At 44.6% G+C, this 24,986-nt stretch overlaps 1 protein-coding gene across 1 annotated transcript in view; it reads left to right on the forward strand.

Annotated features, from left to right (window-relative positions):
* Positions 1 to 10,480, forward strand: part of LOC102041010 (period circadian protein homolog 2-like) — a 30,188-nt gene extending 19,708 nt beyond the window's left edge. Inside the window, 8 exon segments of the mRNA XM_031060698.1 lie at positions 475 to 648; positions 904 to 1,147; positions 1,149 to 1,156; positions 1,896 to 2,743; positions 4,491 to 4,677; positions 5,189 to 5,381; positions 6,944 to 7,094; positions 8,010 to 10,480. Coding sequence (XP_030916558.1) covers positions 475 to 648; positions 904 to 1,147; positions 1,149 to 1,156; positions 1,896 to 2,743; positions 4,491 to 4,677; positions 5,189 to 5,381; positions 6,944 to 7,094; positions 8,010 to 8,159 — 1,955 coding nt within the window. The 3' untranslated portion in view covers positions 8,160 to 10,480.
* The last annotated feature ends 14,506 nt before the right edge of the window (positions 10,481 to 24,986 follow it).

Below are 24,986 nucleotides of genomic sequence, written 5' to 3' on the forward strand. Positions count from 1 at the left end.
CAGGAATGTTTTAATGCTGTTTTGTGAGGCACTGCTCTGACCTCTGCTGGATTACTGTGTGTAGCTTTCAGGGGAGAGAATTTTAAATAGCTGGATGCTCAAAACAAAGCTCTTACAGTAACGAGCTAATGAAAGAAATCAGTGTACAACCCTGTGGGAGCTGGGGCAACTTACTCTTGGGCTTGAAGAGGCTAGACAATTTCTTCCAAAATTGTGCCATGAAAGAAGAGTGAAGACCAGAAAAAGAGGAAAATACCCCTTTTTGAAAAGGTTTGGTTTGGCTGTATATGGGTCTTAGAGGATTGCATTGTTCCTCCACAGTCATTCTATTCCTGGAATGTATAAAGTAAAAAGTTCACTGTTTTGTCTTGTCAAGCACACTTTGGCCTTTACTGCTTTGCAGCCCTAGCAGCATGTAACTTGAATTTGCTCTTGTTTATGTTCAGTAAGCTGCAACTTTATTTCTTTTAACAGATCCTGCTGTGTTGAAGGCATCTGGTAAATCGAGTGGTCCCCCAGTGGTTGGTGCTCATTTAACATCTTTGGCTTTACCTGGCAAGCCTGAAAGTGTTGTGTCTCTCACCAGTCAGTGCAGCTACAGTAGCACCATTGTTCATGTTGGAGACAAAAAAACACAACCTGAATTAGGTAGGATTTTTGCTAATATTTTTTCTTCAAGATGGCAAGTGCTAGCAAGTTCAAATTTCAAACGTGTACAACTGATGTCTGCTCATGACTTATATTTTCTTCCAGCCAAGGTGGCCTTAGGAAATGGAATAAATAGGGATGGCATGTGTAATCTTAAACTTGCAGCAAAATTATTACAGAATTGTAATACCTTAAAAATGCATGTACAGGGTTTCCTTTGCTTCATCTTGAGTATTTTGCCTTCTGTTCCTGTAGAAATGATAGAAGATGGTCCAAGTGGAGCAGAAATCATAGATGGCCAACTTCTTGCCCCTCCATCCAGCTCTGCACACATAAATCAAGAAAAGGAACCATTTAAAAAACTGGGACTTACAAAGGAAGTGCTTGCGGTGCATACACAAAAAGAGGAGCAGAGCTTCTTGAACAAATTCAAAGAAATAAAGAGATTTAATATTTTCCAATCACACTGCAATTACTACTTACAAGATAAACCAAAAGGCTGAACGTGGTATGGCAATAGTTTTCACCATAGAACTTGTATTTATATAGCAAGCAAATCCTGTTGGGAGGGCATTGCTATTTTTAGTGGTTTTGTGGGGCCAGTGTGAACAGTGACAGTTGCATGCTATTTTCAAAACCCACAGAAAAATTTTCTGACAAATCTTGCTCAAAGATTAAAGCGGAATATTGCTCTTAGTGTCACAATGGACATTTTAGTAACTAATATTTTGATTTTTGTCTGTTCTCTGTACTATTACTGCCATGCATCTACTCTCGAGGGACAAAAAAACCTTCAGAATGTTTGCTTTACTGTATCTGTGCTTGTATTCCCTTGCTTTTCTTTTCCTTCTGTCTTGCCATCTGTGTTTTGTTCAGATTTGTGGTTTTGTTTTGTTTTCAGCTCCTTTGTTTTCCAGTTTTCCCCATTCCACTGTTGTGTAATTGGTGAGACAATCTGATAATTGTTGCCTTTAAGGTAATAATGTGATCAGCAGGATGGAAATGGCAGAGACTAGCAGTAGTGGTGAGATTGTTTTGTTTACTAGGCCTTGGAGCTCTGGATGGCATTTTCAGAAGTGCTTGATATGATCTGTCTTTGTTCTCATTTCAGTAGTGACTTGGAACAGAAGTCAGACACTGCTAAGCATTTTTTTTAGATTGTTATCTTAATTTTTTAATTTAAATAGTTATACAGGTCCTGTATAGCTGCATTCTTATAACCTTTCTTACAACTTTTCCTTTTGCAGGTGGCCGTGGACAAAGAAACGCCACGTCTGGAATGGATCAGCCATGGAAGAAGAGCGGGAAGAACAGGAAATCGAAGCGCATTAAACCGCAGGAATCCTCAGACAGCACAACTTCTGGGGCTAAATTCCCCCACCGCTTCCCCCTGCAAGGGTTAAATGCCACAGCCTGGTCACCATCAGAGACGTCCCAAGCCAGCTACTCAGCAGTGTCCTTCCCCACTGTCATGCCTGCCTATTCCCTTCCTGTTTTCCCAGCAGCAGGGACGGTGCCACCGGCTCCTGAAACGTCGCTCTCTGGTTTCAGTCACTTGCCAGACTCTGCAAACCCTTGCCCTGTGGGGCCATCCCAGTTCTCTGCACCCTTCATGACCCCTGTGGTGGCTCTCGTGCTCCCCAACTACGTGTACCCGGAGATGAACAATAACTTACCTCAAACGCTTTACCCCGGCCAGCCCAACTTCCCTGGCCATGCGGCCTTCTCCTCACAGCCGGTGTTCCCAGCACAGCCCCCCTTTGCCACAGGCAGCCCCTTCCCACAGCAGGCGTTTTTCCCAGCGCAGCCATTCCAGTACAACCCCCCGGCAGAGCCTGAGAGGGCTCCGGTGGCCGAGCCCCGCCCCGACCCCTCCCGCTCCTGCACTCCGCAGTCGCCGCCTCCTCAGGACCAGGCTTCACCTCCCCTCTTCCAGTCCAGGTGCAGCTCTCCCCTGAACCTCCTGCAGCTGGAAGAAACCACAAAAACTGCAGAGAGCGGGGCTGCTGCGGGGTTACACGGAGCTCTGGCTGAGGAGGGAGCCATGGGTAACATCAGCACAGCAGACAACGGCAGTGGGAAGGAATCCTTACCTGTGAGTCTGGGTCACACCCCTTCTCCTGCCTCTGCTGCATCATTTCCAGTCCTTTCCATTCTAGGGCAACTTAGTAACAATAGACAGAAGTTACATAATGCCTGGAGCATTACAATTGTATTGATAAATTCACAATTGTAGTTGTGAATTTATAAATTCAGACTTGAGCAAACTGAACAAAACATGAAGTACAAACAGCTTCAACCTTTAAAAATTAAATCTACTTCATCATTCTTCTAAAGTTACACTAGGAAGCTTGGAAATACACCCTGAAAGAGTTTTGTTCCATTTCATTGAAGAAAATAAGAATATGGATAAGCCCATTGAAAACCACTGAAATAAACTAGCACTTTATTTTTAGCAAAAACTTTTGTGCTAGTGAATTTGTGTGCATGGGAAAAACAGTCTGCAAGTGGTCTGAAAGAAGCTGATTTAAATTAAAGCTACATCTGTGTTTACAGACAAACAACCAAAGTAAATGAAGAATTCATTTCTTGGAGACCATAACTTCATTTTTGTTTTGTTTGTTGCACTAAAACTGTGCTGAGCGATTTGGTAACTTCAGGATTTTTTTATTTCCTGGCTCATTTCAGTTTGATAAATCAGTCTAACAAATAAATTGAGCTGGAGTAATATGTCTGTAAAGGTTTCCATGGTAGAAATATGTAAACTATTATTTTTGCTTTCTAAAGGCACCATGGAGTATCATTATAAATGCTGATGGGATGGAGCAGCATCCTGTTTTTTTTTGGCTGCCTCCTTCCATTATTCAGAAATGTGTTCAGGGTAAAGTCAGTTCTTTCCATTATTACATGTTTTGCTAAGTTCTGTCAGCCTTAATTGCTAATATTGAATCTTGAAACTGATTTGCAGACAAGTTTTGATTCGGTTAAAAATTAGTGTAGTTAATGCTCCCTCCCTTCAAAATAAACAAATCAGTGATCTTGCCTGGGAAGCACCTGGGAACATTTTCTTACTACTCTCAATGCTACTCTTCTCACCTCAATGAGATGGAACATCCCAACCAACAGAGGGATTTTGCTGCAAATCCTTTGAGGTAGATTACAGTAGGAGCAATTGTTAGTATGTTGTGAGTGGCTTGGGTAAAATCTGACTTGTCCAGGACAGTAGGTGCTGCCAACAGTGAACAGAAAATACATTTCTTACTTTCTTATGACACTATATTATTAACTAAATTATTAATTTGAAGAGAAATTCAGTTGGTCTTACTGAAGGACCCCCTGTCTGCCTGTCAGTCCATTCATTATTTCTTGGCATATGTTATTGGTCTTTGAATAATCATGTCAACATTAGAATATGAAGTGAAATGGATTTATTACTAATCATTCACCTGATTAGTAATACAGCTATTACATTTAGTAATAAATGCATTAATTAATAAGGCTCATCTCATATGCCCTTCTTATGCCAGTTGATCCCATCCTTTTTGTTTGTCTCCTCTAGTTTTGAATGTAGGAATTTTTTTTTCTAAGAGAAATGTTGAGCTGATTTTGTAAGATGGTCTTGAGTTAAAATACGTGGGGATGTGTAAGTATAGAGAAGTGCTGACAACTTTGTAACCTTTTATTTAAATGGACACTGAAAAACTATGAACTGTTTATTACCTTGAAGCATAATTTCTGAGAATTTATTAATTTGAAGTAGCAAAACTATTACATTTAGCAATAAATAGCTTTGATTTTTGGTGTTTGGGTTTTTTAATTTTATTTTTTCTCCTTATCACTAGGCTGAATCTCCAATGGATGCTCAAAACAGCGATGAGCTCTCCATGTCCAGTGTCCTGCTTGACATTTTGCTGCAGGAGGATGCATGCTCAGGCACTGGCTCAGCCTCTTCAGGGAGTGGTGTGTCTGCAGCTGCAGAGTCCCTGGGCTCTGGGTCCAATGGCTGTGGCATGTCAGGGAGCAGAACAGGTAACTCAGGCAGCCCCAGCCCTCCTGGCATTGCTGAACAGTTTGAGGTATTGCAAATACTGTGAGCAGCAAGTGAAAAGCTTTATCTTTAGTCCTGTTGCATAGTTTATTCTTGATTTCTTTCTTACTGCATTGTACAAATGTTTTTCTGTTGTGTTTGATTTGCAGAATAGAACCTTTTCTAAGTGTGTGTAAAACAGGCATTAAGATATTATGCAGGTATAAAGGAATAATAAAAAGACCTTACTCCTTCATGTTCATTTAAAACTTTTGAATGAAAGTTAGCGAATTATTCTGTTGAAAAATACTGGAGATTTTATTTAAGAATTTGAGTTTTTAGAAGATTAATGCAGTTACTCAAGGGTGGAAGTTCCCTCTGTTTAAAAAAAAGAACTAGAATTGTGGTTGTATTTACACATTCAGTTCTCTTTAATCTTCTCTACAGTCAAAAACATCCAGATAATCCATGTATTGGACAATTTATAATGAAATGTTAAATCTCTGTTTACAGGTAGCAGTGAAACTAGTCACACCAGCAAATACTTTGGCAGCATTGACTCCTCAGAGAATCATCATAAAACCAAAATGAAGACAGAAATGGAGGAAAGTGAGCACTTCATCAAGTATGTGGTCCAGGATCCCATCTGGCTGCTGATGGCCAACACAGATGACACAGTGATGATGACTTACCAGATCCCCTCCAGGTAATGGCTCTGGCACAGCCCCTCACACATCCTGTGTTCAGGGGAAGCAGAATGTTCAGGAGGAAAGATGTATAGGAATCTCCATCTCTGCAGAAGTAAACTGGTTTTCATGTTTAGCTCAGTGCCAAGAAAAATTCTTGCTTCCTTTATATGTTTTGTACACTACACGAGAACTTCTCGAGAAGGAGAAATTGTTTAATTAGGTTTAGCTGTATTTTTAGGTCAATTTCCTGAGTTGAAATGAGCTGTGTGTATTTTTTGGAAGCTGTTCTATAGTTAGTGATTTGTTACGACTTGCCCAGAAACCCCTGGTGAATGTGCTTAGATCTGGGCATGGTCTGGCTGGAAGATCTCCAGTCCTTGGCTCTTGTCCTTGAGATGCCACATTCACTGGAATGCTGCTCTTGGACTTGTGGATTTTTTTTCTGGGTTGTTAACTTCCATGTGTTCATTCTGCTCCATAAATTAGGACAAGGAAGTAGAAGGTAAAAATCACAAGGCTTCTCATAAAATAAACTTATTGTAAAAAATAAAAAACTCACTACTTCAGTAGCAAAGAGCAGATACAGGGGAAGAAGGGGTGACAAGTCTGGATTATTTTTTTCAACCTACTTGTTTATATTTCTTGGGAGCAGTGAATGGTGTTCTGAGAAGAAGTGGAGGTTTCAGTAAAGACAAGCCTTTGAAAGGGCAGGTAAACAAGCTTTCAAAATACAGAAGCACAGGCATGATGGGGAAAGTAAAGAATACATTGTAAGAACTTTAGTGGGGGTTTTTTCCTGGTTTTAAAAATACTTTGACATTTCTCAGTTTTTATAGTCTGAAGTATTGACAGCCACAGGTGGGAATTCCAGTAGCCCATAAAAGCAGCCAAGCCTGCCAAAGAGCAGGATATTTTGGTAAGAAGAGTAAAGCTCATTGTCAGAATGTGGTGCCCAAGTAGTGAAGTGTAACTCCAACCTGCTCTTAGCTTTCCTGTAAAGAAAAGAAATTATTTGGGGTTTCTTGGAGCTTGCTTTCTATTGTTGTCTTTTATAGAGGGACACAGCTCATAAATGTTGCTGTGGGATGGGTTTTTGTAGGTTTGAATGGAGGTAGGACATTTGGAGGGAGAGAGAATTTTGGCTGCTGAAACAGAGCTGTTTTCTAAAGTTCAGTGCATTCTTGGTGACCTTCTTAAACACATCTTGCTACTCCTGCTTTATCTCCTGTGCACTGAGTGTCTGCTTTGGGCTGTCCTCCCACTGGAGGGGGCTTGGACCTGCAGCAGCAGCAGAGGGAAACTGGAGCTTTGCTGGTTTCACTGGTGCTGCCTGAATTGCTCTAAGAAAACTCTTCTCACTGATGGGATTTGAAAAGACAGTGAGCCAGCAGAGATGTGTGCAAATGCAGAGAGCAGCTGAAGTAATCACATTTCATTTTCTTGCCATATAAGATTTCTAAGCATAACGTTCTGCAACAAAAATAGTCTTGAAAAATGTTAATATTTGACTGTGTGACCTCACGTAGGCAAGAAGCCCAGAAACTGATGAAGCTCAATTTCTAAATACGTTTTATTTTAGGGATTTGGAAACAGTTTTAAAGGAAGATAAGCAGAAATTAAAGCAAATGCAGAAACTACAGCCAAAATTTACAGAAGAACAAAAAAGAGAGCTTATTGAAGTTCATCCATGGATCCAGCAAGGTGGACTGCCAAAAACTGTTGCTAATTCTGTAAGTTTAGTGGGTTGATTACTTTTGCATGTATAATAGTGCTTAAATGATTAGCTGCCTATGTTAGACTCTTCCTTTCCTGTTGCTATGAAAGCTTGGTCAATTATGCATAGGAAAAAAAAAGAAACTCAAACTTCCATGCAGTGGTTTCTAGCTTGATTCAATTTAGCATAAATCTCCTTTGCAGTGGAGGAAATTAAAGTACTGGTGAACACAGCACAAGAAATTTCCTTCCTCTTTCTGAATTTCCATGTCTGTGTTTGAAATGCTTTAGCAGCACAACAGAAACTTCACTACATAAAAATCTCTATGTGCAGAAATGGATGCCCATTGTTTTCAGAGTACAAAATGAATGGCAATATACTGATCCTTTTTTCTATCAGACTTCTCAATCAGGATTATGATTCCTCTAAGTAGTTTAATGGCTTGAAAGGGAAAAAAAACCACTCCAACAGAACAAAGCATCCATGCAATTTTATTTGTTGTCTGTGTATTTTACTTATTCATACACAAATACCTGATTGCATTTTCTTTTCCCTAAGCTTTCTATCATTTGTGGCCTTTTTGCACAAAAGCTGTCAAACAGAGAGGCTCTGTTTGCACATGAGAGTTTCAAAAGTCAGTGTGAAGGAATTGCAGTGGAATCCTAATTGAGGTGTCACTGCAGCACTGATCCTACAAGCACCCACCTTGTGGCACAACTGCTTCTAGTAGTGTTCTCAAGTACTTGCATGGATTTATTGCACTTTATAAAACCATGGTGTGTGGAAAAGTTGTGGAGTAAAATACATCTGGTAGCTACAGCCCAGGTGGAAAGGTTCTCTTGGAATCAAGGATTGCATGCAGGTGGACTGGTGCTTGGAAAAGCTTTTTTAATTTTACTTATGAGTGCTTCTACTCTTTTTTTCTTTTTAGGAATGTATTTTTTGTGAGGACAATATACAGAGCAATTTTTATACATCATATGATGAAGAAATCCATGAAATGGACCTTAATGAAATGATTGAAGATAGTGGAGAAAGCAACTTGGTTTCCCTGAATCAAGTCAGTGAAGAACAAACATAGCCTTTGAGCCTGTTGTTTTGAAAATTGCTTCAAAACGACAGTGAAGGATCCACAAAGGTTTTAATCTTTTTATCCAGCTGGATGAATGCAGTTCAAAAAAGCAAATGTGTTTTTCTTGCTCTAGAAGAGTCATTTGTGAATGAATCTCTTTTTAAATGGTGGCAATCTCTTCCCAGTAAGGACATTGTTGAAGATGGTATAGCTTTTCTTTAAAAGACTCATTTTGCACTTACATGCCTCAAGTATTTCTTTATAAACTATAGAAACTTTCATTGATGCCTACTGTTTTTTGTAGGGTGGGTTAAGAAGTGCTGCAAATCTCCTCACGTACATACGGTTCTTCAAATCTCCTTTTGGTGATGGTTCAGCATTATCAATTGTTGAGCACTTCTGCTTAGTGGCTCTTTAGCATTGTTCTTAATATTTGAAGTGGTCCAGCATAGTAGAAGAAATAACCTTCAAGGAAATCAATTCACACTTGCCCTTCTCATACCAGTTGATCCCATCCTCTTTGTTTGTCTCCTCTAGTTTTGAATGTAGGAACTTCTTTTGTCTGAGAGGAATGTTGAGCTGATTTTATAGGAGGGTCTGGTATTAAAGTTCATGTTGATGTGTAAGTACAGAGGACTGCAGACAACTTTGTAGCCTTTTATGTAAATGGACACTGCAAAACTATGAACTGTTTATTACCTTGAAGCATAATTTCTGAGAAATTTTTACTCAAGAAATCCTTATGCTTAAAGATTTTAAAAACTTAAGACCACAGAGGATGAGTGGCCATGCTCCAGTGGCTGTTAAACAGACCTTAGGGTAACTTCAACCTTTACTGCTGACTTGTTCTGTCAGGAGGTTGGCCATCACTTTTTCCAATGTGGCTAAACAAACATCAAATTTGTATGTGGCAAGAGAGAATTAGATGTGTCTTGTCATTTGAAGATGGTTCTTATAAAAAAGAAGTGATTTTGAGAAGAGTGTTGACCAACTCTATTTGATTTCCATAATCTCAAATTTAGCGTGGCTGGAATCCTTTGCTGTCGAAGATTTCATTTTAATGCCTCTGAGATTGTATTGACTTGAATGTGTGTTCTTTATGTTCCTGTGCTCTTTATGTCTGTTGAATGTGGGAAGAGAACATGAGAGAACAACTGTCAATGTGTGGGTTAGTTAAAGGACTAATTTAGTCCTTTAAAGCAGTTTAGTTGCTGTATTGCCAGATGTCAGCTGTAAGTCTTGGGGTGGAAAATGACGAAAGTTAATTCAATTAACTTCAATATGTTTGTCTTAAAATACTTTTCATGGGAAGCATTTCCTTTTTTAGTAGGATAACATTTCTATTCACTGAAATGTAAGGTTATTTTCATTCTATACAAATATTTCTCTTTCTATACAGGGAGGATGTGAAGTTAGATCTGGCACCAAAAACACGCAAAAGTGACTGGTATTGGCTTAGCATAAGAAATAATTTGTTTCAAGTAATTAGTTATTAATTGGAAAATTTGCACTGCAGACAGGTTCTACAGGTAGCAAAGTGTGTCAGCTTGTGAAACAAGCAGAATCACAATTTTAAAGAATGACTAAGTATTTTAAATGTAATGTGAAGCACTGCCCAGCAAGATCTGATGCCTGTCTTTAACAGCTCAGCAAGGTCAAACGTAAATATTTGTAAATACAAAGTGAATGAGAAATTTTCCAGTGTTGGTGTTCACGTCCGATGTATTAAATGTTTTAATCATAAATGGAACAGTGCAGCTATACCAGCATAGTAAATATATTTCATTTTTACATGGAGACACAAACATGGACCAGGGTTTGGGAAAAATGAAAGCTTTATATAAAAGGAGTGCATCATCATTATACAAATAATTTTCAAGACTTCTTGACCACTTTGAACTTCTTTGCTTTAGCATGCTTTTTTTTCCCCCCGTGTCTTTTTTTATTTGTCCTCATTTCTTTTATTTTTTTTTTCAATGACCATCTTGTAACCATAACTTAGTGAAAGGAAGAGAAAAGTATATTTAGAGCATTTTGTGGATGTGCTTACTTATGGACTTAATCTTGCATCCTTAAAGTGTTTGCATTTACAGGGTGGTATTAAAATATTTTCCTGTAACTTTAAATCTACATGCCTCCATTTATAGATAAGATTCTGAAGCTGTAATTTTTCCAAACTGTTGTAAGATGATTTATTTGTGATGACACTTTGTCAACATGTCAACAATGTTTTCTGTACACTGTGCAATATATTTTGGTTTTGCCACTTGTGACTAATTTTTATGACTTTGCTTTTTAGAAAACTGGTAAATAAAACAGATATATTTTTAGTTGCCTTTTTGTTCCTTGAGGCTTCTACTCCAAGTAAGAAGTCAGAGTATGTGCTTTACTGCTGGTATGTGAGCTGGTATTTCAGACTGCAGAGCTTGCTGTGGTGTTAGCTCTGCCTTCCTGTCCTGGAGTAAAACTTCTGCCAGCTTTTCTGACCTCTGAGTTTAGTGGTCACATGGAAGATTGAATCTTTATATTGAGGAGTTGTTCTGAAATCATGTCCAAATTTCCTGGAAGAGCACTTGCAGCTGGGCTCTATGTTTTTAAAATCTGCCAGCTACCTCTGGTGCTTTTTGCTTTGTTCAGTGTGAGCTGCAGCCCCTGAGCTTTACAGGGCTGGCTTAGGGACAGAGAGCTCAGTCATGCCCCTTGGCTTTGCTCTGTGCAGTGATTTTCAGTCTTCTCTCGAGGTGTGAGCTGTTGTCTCTGAAGGTTGCTAAGCTTCCCAAGCTGCAGTGCTGCCCTGTTCATGTTCACTTCTCTGCTGAGTGAGCGGTGCTGGAGCTCAGGGCTTGGGCTCCTTCTGTTCAGGAGGGACTCAGGTTGTGAGACCTTCATTAGTTCTTTTTCTCCGTGGCTGTGTTGTGAGAGGTTTGGGGAATTTTTTAAATGGAACAAGCTGATTTGGTCATAAAGGCCCCAGATCCTTCTGTAAGCTGCACAGTCAGGGTGTTTGTACCACAGAACAGTTCAGGGCACAGAGGAATTGCCTTCACACCAAGGGCACAGTGGTGGTGGTGTGCACTTACTGCCAAGAGCTGCATTTTAAAACGTGCCTCTTGAACACATTTTCCAAGCCTTTTTGCAATCCTCTGCATTAACCCTAAATTTGTGTGCAGTTCTGTGTCTGTCTGGAAACACTTCTGTCCTAAAGCCCCTGGGTTCCTTGCTCAGGTCAGAGAGCAGAGATGTGTTGGTGGAGCTCTGACAGAGCTCCAAACCTGAGTGTCACCCCCCGGTTCCACTGTGTCACCCACCTGAACCACCGTGCCACCCTGTGCCACTCCAGAGGTGCTGGCATTTGGATGCAAGCTCTGGTAACTGGTAACAAGAACCTTGGGAGCACTGAGGTGCTGCTGGTGGGATAAACTACCAGGTAATGTTTCACACTCATTTCTGCTTTTGGTAATTTTTTTTCCCAATTGTAAATGTAATAAGGGTACGAGTTAAACGTGGTTTCAGGTATTCACGGACTCCTCCTTGGTGAGGTGTCTTCTGCCAGCACCCAGAGCCGAGGGCTTGCCCTGCAGAGCTGTGGGGAGGAGCCTTTGTCCGGGTTTTTCCCACCTCGGCAGCCCCTAGATGTCACTGGTGTCCTGGGATTATCCTTGGCAGCATTTCCACCCGTTTATCTTTATTCAGCTTCCTGTACACTGGGGCTGTGGAGTTTGCCATGACATTGTTTGATGTGAAGTGAAAGCTCTGAGGCTTGAATTTCAAATAAGACAATGAGAAATTCATACTGAAGAGCTGTTGGCCCAACGACAGTGAATGCAAACATAAGCTGTGCTTGGAAAAGGGAAACGCTGCTGAACAGCTGTCATGAATATAGAGGTGGAAAAAGATGCTGTCCTTACTGAGAATTGAGATCCTTGATGGTTGTTTTGTCTCTAAGAAGGGTGGAAAGAACCCAAGGCATTGAGGAGCCTCTGACCCAAAGAAGAGCATGGTGAAACGAGTTGCATGTTTCTGGCAAAGTAACAAACAGATGGCTTGAAGGAGGATAAGGTTTGTAGGTGTAACTTCCAGAAATCCCACTGTTTAATTGATCATAAGTGCTTAGGAGCTTCAGAAATTTATCCAGTACATTGAACAAGGTAACCAACAGCTCAGGAGCTCCTTTACTTTCAGGGGTGCTACCCGAGGTGTGTAACAGCTGAGTCTCTGCTTCACTGGAAAAAAATACCAGAAGAACAACAAACTAACCCCAAACTTCTCCAGGCTGTCCAAGTGGAAAAGTAACATAACACTGGGTAGAAACTGAGGCAACTGGACTCTTAATCATGGGCATTTCTCTTGGTGTCTGCTGATAAAACGTGAGCTCCAGCAGGCTGCTGTGTGTGTGTGGTGAGCTCCGTTCCCCAGGGCCTGTGGCTCTGTGGCTGCTGTGGCAGACATGAATAGTGTTTAACCCCAGTGGATAATGCAGTGTGAAAGCACTTGCCTCTCCCGTGGAGAGAAAATGCTTTTCACGGAAGGACAGGCTGTGAAAGAGGCCCCGTGCGGTGGGGCAGGTGCAGGGATGGGCAGGGTGGGGACAATGCTGTGTGTGAGGTGAGGAGGGTTTGCAGAGCAGCACCTGCTGCAGCTGCCCTGGAAGCTTTGCTGGGGCAGCGCTGCACCCTCAGCCCCGGAGGGATCTGCTGCTTTGTACTTCATTTGTTTTCGTTTGTTTTGGAGACAAATACAGGGGTGGATTCAAATTTCCTGGCATTCCAGGATTTGTCAAGGTGTACTTCTCACTCCTCAGTCTGTAATAAAACAGGATATAGTGAATTTATTGCTCTCTTTAAAATGTTACAGTGCTCTAAAAGTAAACTGCTTGTGCTGCTGTTGCACTGCCTGCTGCAAAAATTCTACTTCTGTCCAAGAACTTACTGGCTGTGCTCTTCCTTTTTAAAAACCCTGACTATTGCTTGTCTAAGGCGAGGTCTATCTGGTGCTTTCCCTTCTGCTGTCAGCAGCTGCTCTCTTGGAAATCTGTGGCCTTTTTGCACCGGGTGCTGGATAAACTCAGCAATGTGCTTCTCTACTTGGCTGTAATCTTTGATTTGCTCAGCTGTGGGAAGCAGGAGCAGGGCTGGGTGGCTCAGCTTTGCAGGAGCAGCTCCGGGCCTGGCGGGATGGGCCCTCTCAGCTCCAGCTGAGTGCTGGGGGTGGCACCCAGGATTTCCACGAGGATTTCACCTGAGCCGCCTGCCCTTGCTGCTCGCTGTCACTTCTGTTCCTCCTGACGCCTCTCGGAGCCTTTGAGCGTTCGCAGGTTTGTTGGGAGCACACACAGACCGAGGCTGGCACATGCACTGGGCTCAGCACTGCCTCTGTAATAAACTTCTCCCACCTCCTTTAACACTCAGCCTCAGTTTTGAATACTGGCAGATCTGTCCTCACATATTTTGGAAAACGATTCTTTTTGTGGGTCGCTTGTGTTTCTAAATTTGGGGCAAACCAGGGGTTTCTGATGAAAATGGTTTGTTAGATTGCAGAGTAACAACTTTGTGCTGAGCAGAGCTACTGTTTGTTTCTTCTAGAGTCCTGAAATACATCGTTTGTTTCTGCAGCAATACAGGATTCTAGGACATAAAACCACGTTATTTTTCTCTTGCAGTGAGAGAACGCATGTCATTTACTGTACCAACCAGTGTATTTCGGTATCAAATGGTATGTAAGTGAATATTTTTTTATTTTTCATTGTTCAATGTAATAGCTATCTTCTGGTGCAGTTTCACTTTTTTCCTGTTTAGGCTAAATGAGGTTTCAATTTACTTAAAGAAAACGAAAACAACAACAACAACAAAACAACAAAAAACCAAACAAACAAACAAAAACCCAAAACAACCCTCCCCCCAACAACAACAACAAAAAACGCACCAAAAAATAACCCAGACAAATGAAAAACCAGCTCAGGAAATAATGGAGTTAACAAAGATACAGGTCTGCCTCAGGGCGTGGAACACCCAGGGATGCCCCGGCATGGCTCTGGCTGCAGGAGGATCTTTGGGGTGAGCGGGGGCTCAGCCCCAGCCCTGGCTCTGCCTGTGCCCCGGGCTGTGCCCGTGCAGAGCTCCCAGCCCGGGCCAGACCCAGCATCTTCTCCGCTGCAATTTGTGCATTGAAAAAGCATCTGGCGTGTCCCAGTGCGGGCAGCAGTGACAATGGCAGGAATGTGGCCATCGGGAGTTGTTTCCAGTGTCTATATGCAGTTGTCTTTACAGGCCTCCTCTTTTTTGTGCTCTGAAGAGCTGTGCCTGCCTGTGAATAGGGCAGACTTTGTCCCAGCTGCTCGGGGAGGGGAGGTGGGCAGAGCCTTCTGCTCAGATCTGATTTCTGATTTTCTGTCTCTTCCCAAATCCCGCATCCCTGAGGCAGCAAAACTTCTGTGCACTCCTGCTTGCCCCGAAGATGTTTTGCCTCTCTCTCTTTTAGAGACAAATCCAAGTATAAATATATTTATTATAGAATTGTGCTGACATTTTTAATTTTTAAATTTTTTAACTGCCAAAGCCACGTGGCAGGGCTCCCACACTGTGTAAAGAGCTTGGAAATTCTTCCATTGTCTTTCGCTTCCATTGTCTTTTAGCATACAAGAAGATGGTTACTGAACTCTTTCAGTAAAGGCTGCTAAAGCTTTGGATGTAGTCAGGCAGTCAATTTCATATTATTTTAGAAATAATTACTTTGTATTGCATGAACAGTGAATTTAAATGAGTTCAGCTATAAAGACCTGATTAGGAGCACATATATGAACATTGTTTTATTAGTCCTGCCAGTCCCCCTAAAATACCTGCCCTGTATGTGCTCTACCATTATGAGGTGATGCTTAGATCTTAAATTTTAATAATAGAATTTCCAGGGAGTTCTGGCTTGGATTTTCAAGGAAAATCTGTTTGCTTGTTTGGCTTTTTAATTTTTTTTTGTCTGATAGTCTCTGAGCTAACAGTTGGGATAAAGGTGTCTGTGTCTCAGTCTCAGAAAACCATTTACAGTCTCTCATCGATTTCATGGCAGAATGATATAAACTGAAGCAGACTGCACACTGTAAATGGTTTTAGAGGTTTCACTGACAGAATTAGTTTGAGGAGGTGATTTATGGCTGCCTTTACCACCTCATTTCGTGTTCAGAGCCTGTGAAGTTTATGGAGTTGTCCTTCACTCATTGCCCTGGCAGGGTGGCTCTGCAGGTCGAGCCTTTTTGGGAGGACTGGACAGGATCAAAGGGCCAAAGGCTCAGGAGTTGTGGCTCAGTGCCCACGGTGCCTTCTGAGGGGACAAATGCAGCCTGGCAGGGCAGGTTGGGGCACCCTGGTCCCTAAATCCTGCATGGCTGAAGGAGCTGCCGGGAACTCGGGGGGGAAGAGCAGCTCTGACCTGGGCTGAGTCTGGGAATGGAGGTGGAATTGTCACCTTGGTCATTCACACGGTCCAACTCACTTATTCAAGCATTTCCAAAGAGCACGTGTAAAACTGTCAGATGTAAAATTTGTCTTTCAGCTGAGAAGAGAAATACGTGCTCTTTGTTCTGCAGGGGGTCCCGGAGTGGGGATGCAAGAGCCTCCCCCAAATCCTGCAGATTCCCTCAACACACAGCGCTGACCCGAAGCTGGTTGCCTCGTGAGTAAATGGCTGCAATTAAATGTAATTAAATGTATCCCCAGCCCTCCAAGCATTGTCTGTGCCCTGCTCAGGCTGTTGACAAGGCTGAGCTGGGCTGTGACACCTGGGCTATATATAGGAGGTGACAGCTCGCTGCTCTTGGAAACATTTGGGCTGTTGCACTCTGGTTTGTGACTTTCATGAAAGAATTGGAGGAAGAGGATAATAACCCAGCTCCAAAGGGCACTGCCTCTTTGGAACTGCTTAACAGTGCCTTTTGAAAAAACAGCTTTATCAACAACAAAACACATTTTTTCTTTCTTTGGATGGGATACAGGGGTTCCTTGTTGGAGAGAATTTGAGAAAGAGACAAAGGTGAAATCAGTCTTGAGGCTTGAGGAGGTTTGGACCTTTAGGAACAGTTTAATTGAAAGGAAGTGAGGAGTTGTTAAAATACAAGCAGAAAAGAAGGACATGGGGCTGAATCCATGTGGGTCTGTAATCTGTGACCATAACAAATGAGAAAGCTGTCAAAACAGGGAAGGTTGGGATTGCCCTGTGCTAGACAAAAAAATAGAAATAAACGTTTGAGGAGGACAGAGAAAAGTGATGTTTAGGGCTTTTGGCAAAAGAAGCTGGAGCTGCAGAGCCCAGCCCCACGAGGGGCTGTGCTGAGCTGCACTGCCAGGTCACTACAGAGGCACCAGGAGTCAAATCAAAACTGTGTGTCTTTGAAAACCAAACCCCAGATGAGTAACTGGGCTGCCTGAATCTCTTTGCAGATTTATTCAGAAAAATGTCAAAAATATCATTGTCCAAAACAATGCTTAATAGCCAGTGTTCTCTGAGAACAAAAGAGTAAATGACACTCTTTTGTTCCAGGGGAAGCACAGGGGAAGCGGAGCCCTTCCTCTGGAAGGTTTGTGTTTGAGGTGGTGCTGCTGGGATGCCATGGCTGCAGCCCTGCAGAAACAAACCCCAGCACCAGCTGGGCTCTCCTCTCCTCAGTGCCCGCCTCCCTGCCCATTGCTGAGATTCTGGCAGGAGCTGCAGCCAGCCTGAAGCCTCGTGTGTTTCAGCATTAAAAAGGACCGGAGGTCAAAATCTTTTCATTTGGGCCAGAAAGCCAAATCTCCCCATTGCCCTGCAGGATTCTGCTGCATTGCTGGGGCATGCAGAGTGGGCAGCAGCTTTGGTTTCGTTTGGTGTGGTGTGGTTTGGTGTGGTGTGGTTTGGTTTGGTTTGGTTTGGTTTGGTGTGGTTTGGTGTGGTGTGGTTTGGTGTGGTTTGGTTTGGTTTCTCACCCCCAGGAAATGAGGGAAGCTGAAGGCAGCACACTCAGTGGGGACTCCTCACAAACTGCTGCTCCCAGCCATGCTGGGACAAACTGGGATCCAGAGCTCAGCCCCTCCTGCCTGGGCAGGCACTGCTGGGGGCTTGAGGCCAGGAGCTGGGGCTGACACAGGTGACACAGCTGGGTGTCACAGGTGTCACAGGTGTCTCAGGTCTGTGTCACAGCTGTCTCAGGTGTCTCAGGTGTCACAGCTGTGCTCAGTGCCTGTGGGTGCTGCACTGTGGCAGTGACAGAGGGCCTGCCCGACCAAGGAATCCCCTGTTTGTGTGCCCAGGGTGTAAAGGCGCCTGGCAGGGCTGCAGTGTGCTCAGGGAGGGAGGTGGTGCCTGGGAATGCCCGTGGTGCTGCCAGCACTGCAGGAATCCCTGTCCCAGGGCAGGCAGGAGGGATGCAGCCGTTCTGCTGGGAGGGGAAACACAACAAACAAAACACCCACGGCCAAACCAGAGAATGCTGGAATACATGGAACTGTCCTCTTTCCTGATCTGCCTGTTTTGCATGACATGGATTATGTTTTTTGCATGTTTCATTTCCCATGTGGCCCATGGAGAGCCTTCCCTGGAGTGCTCACTGTTGGGGGGGGATTAACAAATCTCTTTGGGTGACCAAAGGGGACAGGGAGAGTTTGTGCATCAAACATTCACCCATCAGCACTTGCTCTTCATGTGAGACCACAGTGGTTCATCCAGCACCCGAGTCCCATAATATTTGGATCAAAAGAGACTTGAGAATGAAAAATTTGAGGAGGCTTTTTCAGCTGAACTGGCCAGTTGGGCAGTGACACTCCTGCCTTGAGAGACACAAGTGAGCAGTGCTCCCCAAATTAATTCTGGAGTCAAATTCACACTGCCTGAATGCAGAATGGAGGGAGGAGAGTCTGGCAGCAGACTCCATCCTGGGAAACTGAGAAAATTTTGATTGTTTTGAATGTACTTACTTCAATTTTATCTGTGATACAAATTGAAGTGCAAGAAAACATTGGCTTGGACCAACAGCAGTGGCTGGCAGCAGGAGCCCTGATTTTAGGGAAGATTTGACAGTTCTGAGAGGTCAGCAGATGCTCTGGCCTCACAGTTTTGTTCTTTGTGCAAACCCAGGGCACCACAGGGAATATTCCTGTGTCTGCTCTGGGTGCCCTGACCCCCAGGGCAGCACTGACTGTGACCCTCATCCATGGAGAAAGTTTCCCAGACCCCAAGATAGACTGGAACCCACAAAAGTGTGCAATAGATTATAGAGAGCAGTGCAGGTGTGTCACTTGGTGAGAAATTGAGGTTTGGGATTTTTAGTGTGCTGTGGATGGAAGCAAGATGGAGGGCACAGGGTGCTGTCCTGGGTTTCTTCTTCATGCTTCTTCTTCCTTCTTCTCCATGGGTTTGGGTGGCATTTTGTAATTGGGCAGAAAAGTCTGCACTGTGGGCTCTGTGGGATCAGTTATTGGGGTAAAAGGGAAAATAATTCAGTTCTTAATTGGATAGTTTAGTCTTAGGACACCTTGTACCAAGAGATTGTTGGCCATTTTGTGCCTTCTCATGAAAAGCTGCTGAACTCACAGCAGTGAGGCTGTTTTACTGATAAGAAATGATAAACACCTGAGTGTGAACATGAAACTGCTGTCTGGAGTGCCTTCAATGCAGAGCCAGAGAAACCCACAGCTGGGACCCCCACATCCCTCACAGCCTAAATAAGAGTTCTTTAGTGCCCTTCCCTTCTTCCTTTGGCCCTTGCCTCTCTGTGCTATGAAATGATTGATTGTAACAATTGTAAATTGGTGTGTGACTGTACAAACCCACAAAAGACATGTGGAAGTTACTGGTAAATTCTGATTTTATCACATTTCCCCCCAAGAAACCCTGAGAATACTTCTCCCTTCTTTGTACAGCTGTCTTAGGTTAGAAGCAGGGGTATTCCATCCCCATCTGTCAGAGGTGGGGCAGAAAGATTGGAAGTCTGAAGTTTTATTGGTGTGTGCGTCAGGTGTGGGTGGTACAGAGCCCAGAACACAGCCAGGCTTCCACAGGGGCCACGAGAAGCTGAAACCCCCTCAGGAGCTCGTGGGTGGGCACAAAAAGGCTCTGGGGATGCCACAAATGTCCCTTCCCTCTCTCTGGACACAGGCACATGGTTTTAGGGTGCTTTAAGCTGTGCCTCTCTGGTGATGGTTCAAACCAGGCTGCTCTGCTTTGTGCTACAGTGGTGCAGGAGAGCTCAGCTGAGGGTGACTGAGTCTGTGCAATTCCTGTCAATGCATGTTTGAAGATGTCTTGGCTCTGAGCTTTCTCAGATACAAAGAGAACTGCTCACCTTGCTTTCTACTAATATTTTAGCCAGAGACCAATGCAAAAACTCTAAACCCACAAAGTGAGAAAGAAATCCAAGGCCAGAAGGGATCAGTTAATGTAATGACTTGTATGTTGTTGTTTTACTAAGTAGTTTTTGTTTGTAACCAAAGCAACTTGTATTTGCTTCTGGAAATAGATTCTGTCCCATTTGACATTAAAAGAAAGGAAATTCATTACTTCTTCTGGTGTCTAATTTCAATCCTTTTTCTTCTCATTTCAGACACCCTGGACCTACTATCTAGGTCTTGGCACTTTAGGCTCTACTTTATTGGATTAAAAGACTTTTGAAGCCATGACTTCCTCAGCTGGTAAGTGACCTATAGAACATCTGTGTAATGCAACATAGGCAGTATAACTAATCAAATCACCCTCACTCATCATCTTGTTTAACTAAATTAACTCAAGGCCTCATGCTCTGAGGTGTATTTTCACATCTGAACGTTTTATGAACCAGCTTGGGTTTTTTTTTTAACCTCCTTAAAATGCAGTGCAATGAATTTCACTTGCTGAAAACTATAATGAAATGCTAATGTTGTGTAGGGAGCTAAAATCTGGAAGGAGAGAGACTGTTTTTCCCCTTTGCTTTTCCTCTAGCTTAGCTCATGCAGAAGCTTGAGGGGCCTAAAGTGGACAATTTAGAGACACTATCCATTTAGATAACTGTGAATTTGCTAGAGGATGCAACTTGGAGCCAGGCATCTCACGGAAAAAAAATCTCTTAGGAGGCAGAGGAAGGGGAGGCTTCTGGTTAAGGCAGCTGGATTAGTGTGTGAATCCCTGCTTTTTCCATATGCTGCCCTCACGACCTTGGAACCATTGTGCTCCTCTGTGGAGCAAGATGATCCCTCCTGTCCCGGATGGGAAGATAAGTGTGTGTTCTATTTGCCATCTGTCAGAGCTGGGGCAGTTCTCTGCTGTCCATGGGGCAGGTTTTTCTTTATCTCTCCCACAGCCAACCCTCCCTCCAGGAGGTCTCTGCTGTCCATGGCCACTGAGTGTCCCTGCAGGGCTGATCCAATTCCAGCATCCCATGGGGAGATGCTGCGCCCAGGGGAGGAGCCAAGCATTCCTACCTGGATCCAATCTGAGCCTGGAGCAGCACAGCAGCCTTTGCCCACTGCATTGCCAGAGGAGCAGCTTTCTGCTGCCCTGCATTGCCAGAGGGAGCCCAGGCCCATCTGCAGCAGCCCTGGAGCTGCAGAGGAAAACTCCCCCCTTGTGCAGGATCCCTGCTCCAGCAGCAGCACAGCTGGCACTGCAGGAGGGCTGAGCCCCCATGGGATGGGGCTGTGCCACCCCTGACACACAGGGGGGCAGGGCCTGCTCTGACTCTGGCAGGGTTGGTTTGTATTGCTGCATTTTTATTTTATTTTTATTTTTTCCCTGATAGAAAACTGTTGTTCCTGCTCCCATACCTTTGCCTGAGAGCCCCTTAATTTCAAAATAATAATAATTTAGAGGGAGGGGGTTTACACTTGCCATTTCAGGGGAGGATCCTGCCTTCCCTAGCAGACACCTGGCTGTTCAAACCCAGACCCCTCCCAGTCCCACCCATCCTGCCTCGTGTGTATCAGGCGGAGCACAGACCGTGCCTGGGCACACTGGCAGGAGATGTGCTGCTTGGCCCAGCTGTTTTCATCTCCAGACAAAAGAGCAAGGGGCTTGTCCAAAAGTTTGGCTGTGCTTCAGCAGCTGGACACAGATCTGTACAACCTGTGTGTGTGCTGCTGCTGTGAGAATGTGCAGAGCTGTGCTTGGACATGGGAGCAAAAACTGGGGAACCCTGAAACGGGGCTCCAGCAGCTGGAGCTGCCAAGAGGGGATGGCCCTTGGGGATGTGGGGCTCTTACCTGTGCAGAATTTACCATAATGTGGCAAGGCCCTGGGTGCCAGGACTCACCAACACTCACTCTAGCACTTCTCATAGGAATAAATCCTCCTTTTTTGTGACATTTCAATACCGTTCTGCTAACAGCAGCACCCTGGATGGTAAAAAATGTAAGCTGTGTAACAGACAGGAACCAAGTGCCTGCTTAGCAGAGATCTCTGTGTGATGTCTGTGCACCCCCTAGACCTGCTGCTGAGGCCTGGGCTGGTTTTATTCTTCTGTCCCTTTAACTGGAATAGAGACTGAAACATTTATTTGGAGAGGGAGACTGCAGAGAGCTGCAGGATGCTCGCTCTGGGAGATGAAAGAAGGTGCACATTGATTGGTGTGATTTAAAGGCTTGATCTTGCCTCCTGGCCAGAGGCTCTGATAAAAGACCTGGGACACGTTGCCAAGAGGTTGGGAAGAGGTTTGAACTCCAAGTCCTCCCAGCTGACCTGGTCTAACAAGGAGCATTTTTTCCCTGTAACAGGTGTGAGTGACTGACATACAAAGAGCGGGGAAAACAAGCCCTTCTTTCCATTATTCTCCACCTGAATATCAAACCAGAGGAGTCCTGTTAGTGTGCTGCCTCTCTCTCCTGTTACAAGGCAGGGCACTGTCAGATCAGATGGTCTGTTTGTATTACTTTGGAATGGAAAACAGTAAAGGCAGTTTTTATAAAGAAGGACTTGAAAAGGCTTCCCTGGTTTTTCTTCAGAGCCGTTGGAAACCTTCCTTCCCCACACTGCCCCTTCCCCAGTCCCACCCCCAAAATCCTCACCTCTTCCTGCCTTTGTCAGGCAAGTGTCAGATTTGGCACCTTTGCAGTAAGGTACAGAAATGCAAATGGACAAATCCAGCAACACCTAATCAGAGCATGTAAACTTTCTGTGAACCTAATTTGTGGATTGAAAAAAAAAAAAGGCCATATTGGTACCACATTTCTAAGATGCTTTTGACACTATTGAAAAGCTCCCCATAGTACTGCTCTGACCTGGCTCTTGTCAGCCAGTACAGCATCGGTGAGTGCTCAGGCTGCAATCCCTCAGCTCCTCCCAGCCCCTCCAGCTTTGGAGAGCAGCTGTCCAGGTGCCTCCCAGCCCTGCTGTCTGTCCTTCCTGCAGCACAGACCACGGGCTGTGCCCGAGAAAGCTCCCCTGGCTGCGGGCAGGGCAGCAGCCCGAGCAGGAACGGGGGAGGCAGCAGGTCCCTGCTTTGGCTCCCGCTCTGCGAGGGCAGTACAGGGGAGCTGAGCATTTCTGCAGGGCTGCTGGGCACGGATCACTGCTTGCAGCTGCCCCAGCCCCTGCTGCACCAAAGCTGGCACCTGTACCTTGACTCTGGGCTGTGTTTCTGCCACCAAAGCGTCAGGATTTGCACTTGCTCTCACAGGGGCAGGACAGAGAGCCCTAACAGAGTCTTCAGCCCGTGGAGGTGAAGCCCAGCCAAGCTGCCTCTGGTGCTCCTGCAGCGGTGGAGAGGGGTCAGCCCTGCATGTGCCTGTGTCACTGCTGAGCCACCGAGCTCAGGCAGGGGCTGAGTGCTGCTGTCACGTTCAGAGCTGTGGCCTCAGCTCCTCCTCAAGGGCCTTTTCCCCTGAGGAACAGGAGGGGCTGAGCAGGGTGACAGCAGGTGAGCGAGGGGCTGTGTGTGAGCTGCCCTTGGAGGGACAGGCAGCTCTGAGCTCAGAGGGGAGAGGGATGTACCAAACAAGATGTGAGACCCGAGGGAAACTGATGTAAATAAACCTGGGCTGGGGCTAGAGAGGGGCAGCCTCGGTCCCAGAGCTCACTGGGTGTGTGGGGTGCTCATTTTAGAGCAAGTGCCCCAGGCTCCACTTACACTTCAAACCCCAGGCTCCCTCCCTGAAGCAGAAAGGTCACTACAGAGGCTCCCACCTCCCCTGGCTCAGGAATTGAACACAACAGCAGGACCAAACATTCTGATGGACACCTTTGAACAAGAACACACAGCCCAGGTAAAGAAAATTACAAAGGACAGGCTTTGTCAGTGCTTCAGTTTCTATTTTTATTATTCCATGTGGTTATTAACAAAGGCACATGTCTAGTCCCTTGGTCATTGGGTTGCTTCCTTTCTTGCTTGTTCTATGTTTGGGCACTTCCGTGTATTAAGACACTTTACAATCCTTTTTTTCCTCTTTACAATGACAGCTCTCTGCAAGGTATTGTACCACAGCAAAAATATCCTGGCATCTCCCCAAAGCAGGAACCAGGACAAGAATGCTGAGGGTCCCCCTCCACACCCCCAGAAACATTGAAGAACACTTTCCAAATCTGCTGGACACTCCATTCAGTGGAGTCTTTTTTTGCTTTCCACCAACAAAAAAAAAACAAAAAAAAAAAAAAAAAAAAAAAAAAAAAAAAAAAAAAGCAAGCCACCCTCCTGTGAAGTTATGCCCCAGGACAGGATTTGCCTAGCACTTCTGAAGTTGGGGCTGTGCATGTGTGAGCAACGCCTTCAGATGGCAGATCAAGTAGAGCAGGCTTGAGACTGGCATCCAGACCAACCAGCCCCAAACTCTTCGGCCCAGGACCAACCTCAGCCAGTCCGACCTCGCTCATTCAATAAACTTAAGTGTCAACTAGAATTAAACAAAAGAAATATCTGAATTCCAATAGTTAAGTTAACAATGCTTAGTACAAGAATTAAGTGCTTAATTACTAGCATTGTTTCCATGATACAGACATGCTGGTGTGAAGAGCCAGCAAGAGGGAGCTGTATTTTTAATGTTTTTAAACGGGTTAGAAACACACCACACCACACAATATATTCCACGTTGTGAATTCAAGGGTTTTTTTATTAAAGATTAAAAATAAAAAACGTTTGACACCCTAATATACATAAAGTCACAATAAACTCAAACGTGCTAAAAGCAAAATGTGCATAAAGACACTCATTTTCTAAAAGGCACCCTGCCACCAACATCTTTTAAAATGTTTGCCTAATTCCACCAGCTTTCTGTCCCTTCCCTAAAGGTGAGACTTCAGACTGCTATCAGGTATAGACACCTTCCAGGGGTCTGTGCTATCACTAGAACGCTTGAAACCGTGCATGCAGACTTAGCTCCAGCTTTTCCTGCCATTAACTATCGTCATTTAAAACGCACAAGGACTTTTTCTTAAAAGGTAGCGGCGTTTGGGCCGCTTCTAAGGGCCAAGAAGAAAGAGACAGGGTTATAAAATAACTGCCGTGTCTCCACCAGAGAGCTTTGCTACTACAAACCACTTCCCTCCTCCCCCCCCGCGTCTTCTCGTAAAAACAACCCCCGAAGTTACAAAACGCCACACACGCACAGGGATGAAATGTTCACGCGTTCGCTTTAGGCTGTCAGGGGCTGACAGCGACGGAGAGCCCGAGCCCGCAGCCACAGCGCTGCCAGCCGCGCACACAGACAGACGCACGGACACTCACAGACAGACGCACGGACACTCTCACTCAGCACACGCGTGTGCGGGGCACGCTGCCCTCCCACAGGCAGCCCTGCGCTGGCCCCTCTCCGCTGTTACCAGGGTCTCCACACGGCTTTGGGCGAGCCGGGCGAGGGCAGGCCCTGCGTCTGGGACGCGTCCAGTCCGTCCGAGGGGGTCTGGCCCGGCCCGGCCTCC

The sequence above is a fragment of the Geospiza fortis genome, unplaced genomic scaffold, assembly GCF_000277835.1.
Source record: "Geospiza fortis unplaced genomic scaffold, GeoFor_1.0 scaffold101, whole genome shotgun sequence".
NCBI lineage: Eukaryota > Metazoa > Chordata > Aves > Passeriformes > Thraupidae > Geospiza > Geospiza fortis.